The sequence below is a fragment of the Chrysochloris asiatica genome, unplaced genomic scaffold (assembly GCF_000296735.1).
Source record: "Chrysochloris asiatica unplaced genomic scaffold, ChrAsi1.0 scaffold00418, whole genome shotgun sequence".
Lineage (NCBI taxonomy): Eukaryota > Metazoa > Chordata > Mammalia > Afrosoricida > Chrysochloridae > Chrysochloris > Chrysochloris asiatica.
This window is the reverse complement of record NW_006408936.1, coordinates 50137-54695: the sequence shown is the minus strand read 5'-3', so window position 1 is coordinate 54695 and position 4559 is coordinate 50137. Positions and strand designations below refer to the sequence as shown.

General features: G+C 48.7%; 1 protein-coding gene across 1 annotated transcript in view; it reads left to right on the top strand.

Annotated features, from left to right (window-relative positions):
* FBXL7 (F-box and leucine-rich repeat protein 7) overlaps positions 1 to 2350 on the top strand; it is a 585554-nt gene extending 583204 nt beyond the window's left edge. Inside the window, exon 4 of the mRNA XM_006876831.1 lies at positions 1479 to 2350. Coding sequence (XP_006876893.1) covers positions 1479 to 2215 — 737 coding nt within the window. The 3' untranslated portion in view covers positions 2216 to 2350. The remainder of the gene's footprint in view (positions 1 to 1478) is intronic.
* The last annotated feature ends 2209 nt before the right edge of the window (positions 2351 to 4559 follow it).

Sequence of the window (4559 nt, the reverse complement as noted above, 5' to 3'; positions counted from 1 at the left end):
AAGAAAGCAGATTGGCATCACCAGTGGTTGAGTTCGAACTGCTTTAGTTAGTGGTCAGTGTGAACAACATTTTTGCCACCCAGGCACTTCAAGGGCATGGCAGCCATATTGCCATTTCACCAAGGAGGATCTTGAGGCTCAGAGAAGGTGAGCTTCTGTGTAATGCCCCGTCCCAGGTATGACTCTCAACACAGTGCTCTTGTCGCTGCATCAAAGTCATGGCCCACACCTTCTCTTCAACCAGGAGCTACCAGAAGTAACCTCTGCTGATTTTTTGGAACCTCCCAACTTAACGGCTGCAGTCCTGGTATGGCACTGTTAGAATAAACTCAATAGCCGCTCCTCAAAAACCCTATACGGGTTTGCTATGAATTGGAACGGACTTGACAGCACTTAACCAACAACAGCCACCTTAGGACTAGATATTGACACACACTACCTGATCATCTTCAAAACAACCTTTATGGGAATGTGATCACGTCCATTGTAAGACAAAGGAAATACTCAGAAAGGATCACTTTGTCCATTGCCAGCCAACTAGTATTAGATGGAATTTGGAGCCATAGTTTTTCTGATTCTAATACCCATGAAACTTCTTAAGCCAGATAATCAAAATATTTAGCCCATCAGCCTGTGTGGCCCCCTTCTCAGCGGGATGGATTGGGGTAGGAATCAGCTGTGGGGTACCTATGCAACCTCATTTTCATGGATAGAGGTGTCAGGAATTAGCCATGAGTTTCCAGCACCCTGGTTTTGGTGGGATGGGGTCCCGACACGGAGCGATTCTTGGAAGTGTGGGGTGCAGGAACCAGCTTAGTGCAGTCCCGTTCTTGCAGTTGTTATTAAGAGTCATCAAGTCAGTTCTGACTCGTAGCTACCATATAGAGTGTTTCAAGGAGTGGCCAGTGGATTTGAACTGCCAACCCTGTGGTTAGCTTTGCTGTTATTGGTGTCATCGATTCATAGCAACCCTGCACTGGATTACCAAAAAGCAGCTAGTGGGTTTGAACCACCAACCTTGTGGTTAGCAGTTCAGTGTTTATCCACAGTACCACAATGAGATCCTGGCAGGGTTGTTAGTGTGCCATTGTAGCGACCCTATATAGGATTTCCAGAAGCAACTGGTGGGTTTAAAGTGCTGACCATGTGATTTGCAGACTAGGGCTTATTTTATAGCGTCACACCAGGACTCCATGCCAGGCAGGAATCTGTGTGGGGTCCTGGCACAGCCCTGTTCTTGGTGGGGTGGAAAGTGCAAGAATCAGCTGTAGGGCCCTGACAACCTGCTTCTAGTTGGGGTAGAGGTGCAGTCCTCAGCCGTGGGATCCCGATGTGGCCTGGTTCTCAGCAGGAATCAGCTATGGGATCTCGGCACTACTGGTTCTTGGCAGGGTGGGGGTGCAGGAATGAGCTTGGGGTCCCGGCTCGGCCCCCTTCTCCGCGGAGGCGCTGAGCCTGTCTTCTGTCTCTCTGTGTAGGGTGCTCCAAAGTGACCTGCATCAGCCTGACCCGGGAGGCCTCCATTAAACTGTCCCCCTTGCATGGCAAACAGATTTCCATCCGCTACCTGGACATGACGGACTGTTTCGTGCTGGAGGACGCAGGCCTGCACACCATCGCGGCGCACTGCACCCAGCTCACCCACCTGTACCTGCGCCGCTGCGTGCGCCTCACCGACGAGGGCCTCCGCTACCTGATGATCTACTGCCCTTCCATTAAGGAGCTCAGCGTCAGCGACTGCCGCTTCATCAGTGACTTCGGCCTGCGAGAGATCGCCAAGCTGGAGTGCCGCCTGCGGTACCTTAGCATAGCGCACTGCGGCCGGGTCACCGACGTGGGCATCCGCTACATCGCCAAGTACTGCAGCAAGCTGCGCTACCTCAATGCGCGGGGCTGCGAGGGCATCACGGACCATGGAGTGGAATATCTCGCAAAGAACTGCGCTAAACTCAAGTCCCTGGACATCGGCAAATGCCCTCTGGTCTCCGACACGGGCCTGGAGTGCCTAGCCCTGAACTGCTTCAACCTCAAGCGGCTCAGTCTCAAGTCCTGCGAGAGCATCACGGGCCAGGGCCTGCAGATCGTGGCCGCCAACTGCTTCGACTTGCAGATGCTCAATGTCCAGGACTGCGAGGTCTCGGTGGAGGCCCTGCGCTTTGTGAAACGCCACTGCAAGCGTTGTGTCATCGAGCACACTAACCCTGCCTTCTTCTGAGGAGCCACCCTTCACCAGTCCTTCTTTCCATACAAACTCGAACAAATCAAAAATGGTTTTTCACAAAAGCAGCTTATGTAAGCACGGGACACCTTCCCATCACTGCTATCCTTCCAGGAAGGTTTAAGAATCTTGTTTTCCATGGTTGGTTACCTACTTTCTCCTGGGCAACAAAGATCAAAGAGGGAAAATACCATATATGTCTACATGTAAACAAAGCTTTAAAGGAATCCTGGCTTTTTGTTTGAGGTTTCTTTGTTGTTGTTGTTTTATGACCCCTAATTTCTCTTGGGCAACAAAGGTCAAAGAAGGAAAAGAAAACACAAGTTTTTATTAAGTAAATAGTAATGTGTTTTGTTTTGAGATTTTAATTTTTTTTTTTTTTTTGGAGGTGGGAAATGTCAGATAATTTGTAGACAGTTTCCCTCTTATACTGACAGCTTGGAGGTTGAGTCCATCCCTCCAGAGGTACCTCAGAAGAAAGGCCTGGCAATCTGCATCTCTCCCCCAAAAAGGCATTGAACACCCTATGGAGCATAGTTCTCCTCTGACACACATGGGGTCCCCATGAGTCAGAATTGACTTGAAGACAGTTGGTTTCTTTTCCTCTCATAAAAGATGTACTTCAGCAGACAAGTTGTCATGTTGTTCGCTTCTACCACATCCCCAAATCTAACACCCCAACCCCAACACATTCCAAACACAACACAGCATCTGAACAATGATGCTCTCTGGCCTTGGTTGGCCCAAATGATTCTCTTCATTCCCACACCCAAGCAAAATCCTGTTAAATAAATGACAAAACGTCTTTATGCCCAAAGAACTTCCCTACCGTTTTGGGAAGAATCAGTAGCTGAGAGCATCAGGGTGGAGGACGAGCCCTACAGTCTTGCCTGGCTCAGCCACTGATGAGCTTCATGACGTGGGCCTCACCTGTCTCTCTCTGGGCTGCAGCTTCCAGCATGAAGCAGAGATCATGTGGCTCAAGGTTTCACCCCATTAGAGAATTGAATGATCAGAGAGGCCAATCAACAACAGCATGCCAACCTCTTTTCAGAGCACTGCTTGTGTGTCTGGGCCAAGCTTCCAGGACATCATGTGCCGACATCTGTGCGCAAAGAATCCTGTATGCCCTCTTGGCCTAATCCCAGCATCACCTATGTCCCCATTTGGGGGGACATGCCTACTACACATCACCTTCTGCCCTGCTGGATGCTGGGCTATCTGTATACAAGGGCTTTCAGCATTGCCCCACTCGACAGCATCCCTAATCAAGCAGAGCTCAGAATCCACAGTTGGATCGCACTTTCAAGGTGTTTTCATATGGAGGCAAGACCCTCTTACTTTTTAATTAACAAATGAAGCCTGAGTTTTGTCATGTCCCCAAGATTTCCCTAGTCCTCCCCTTCCACATGTGGAGTGTATCAGGCACCCCTGCCAGCCATAGGCTTTCTTGACTCTGCCAGGCAGATCACATTTTTACATTTTTTTATCCATTTCTTTAGTGTAACGACTTCATCACATGAAGCCTGTTGGAACTCAAGTTGGTCAGTGTTTAAATTGTGCAAATTGCCACCTTGTGTGCCTCCCATGTGTGTTTCCCTTCAAAGAATGCCAGACAGACTGGCAGATGTTTAAATGCTGTCTTCTCAAAACTTCCAGACAAAGACAAACCAATAGAAGGCAGCATTGATAGACATAGACTCTGATCCACCAACCAGGCTCTTGGGATCGAACATTAAAGTAATGATCCAATATGAATGTCAGTGAGTCCTGTTTGGTTCAAAATCCATTTGTGAGTTTTACCTGATTAGAATCAGGATGCAGGAAGAAATTCCACTTCTTGTGTTTTATGATATTCAATGGCCGTTTGCTAATTGAAGACCCTTCCCAGATTGTTTTCTGAGCAAGCCCATTCTCCATCACTGTTGAAAATATTCATTCAATTCCTTCTCGGAGGGTTCCACCATACAAACCAAGCACCTCTGATCTCCCAGCCAAGCCAGCTGCTGTATTTCAGGTCATGCCCTCATCCCACTGGACAACTGCACGCCCACTGTAGGCTCCATGCACCCCCTTTGTCTTGTGTTGGGAAGACGGAGTTAGACTGAGGTGGCACCCTCCCTGCATCCTGTGAAACAACACCAGTTTAATCATGCAATCAAGTTATGTACCTATAGAGAAAAGGAATTGTTTGGCTGGTAACAGTATCTAGAGATGGCCACAGAGCTTAGAAGTAGGAACGAGACTGAAGGACCAATTCCCCTACTCTGACTTGTGACTATAAAGTGGTCACATTTGAGGGTTGCAGAGGATGGACCCTCACCCTTGGCATGAGGGTCTT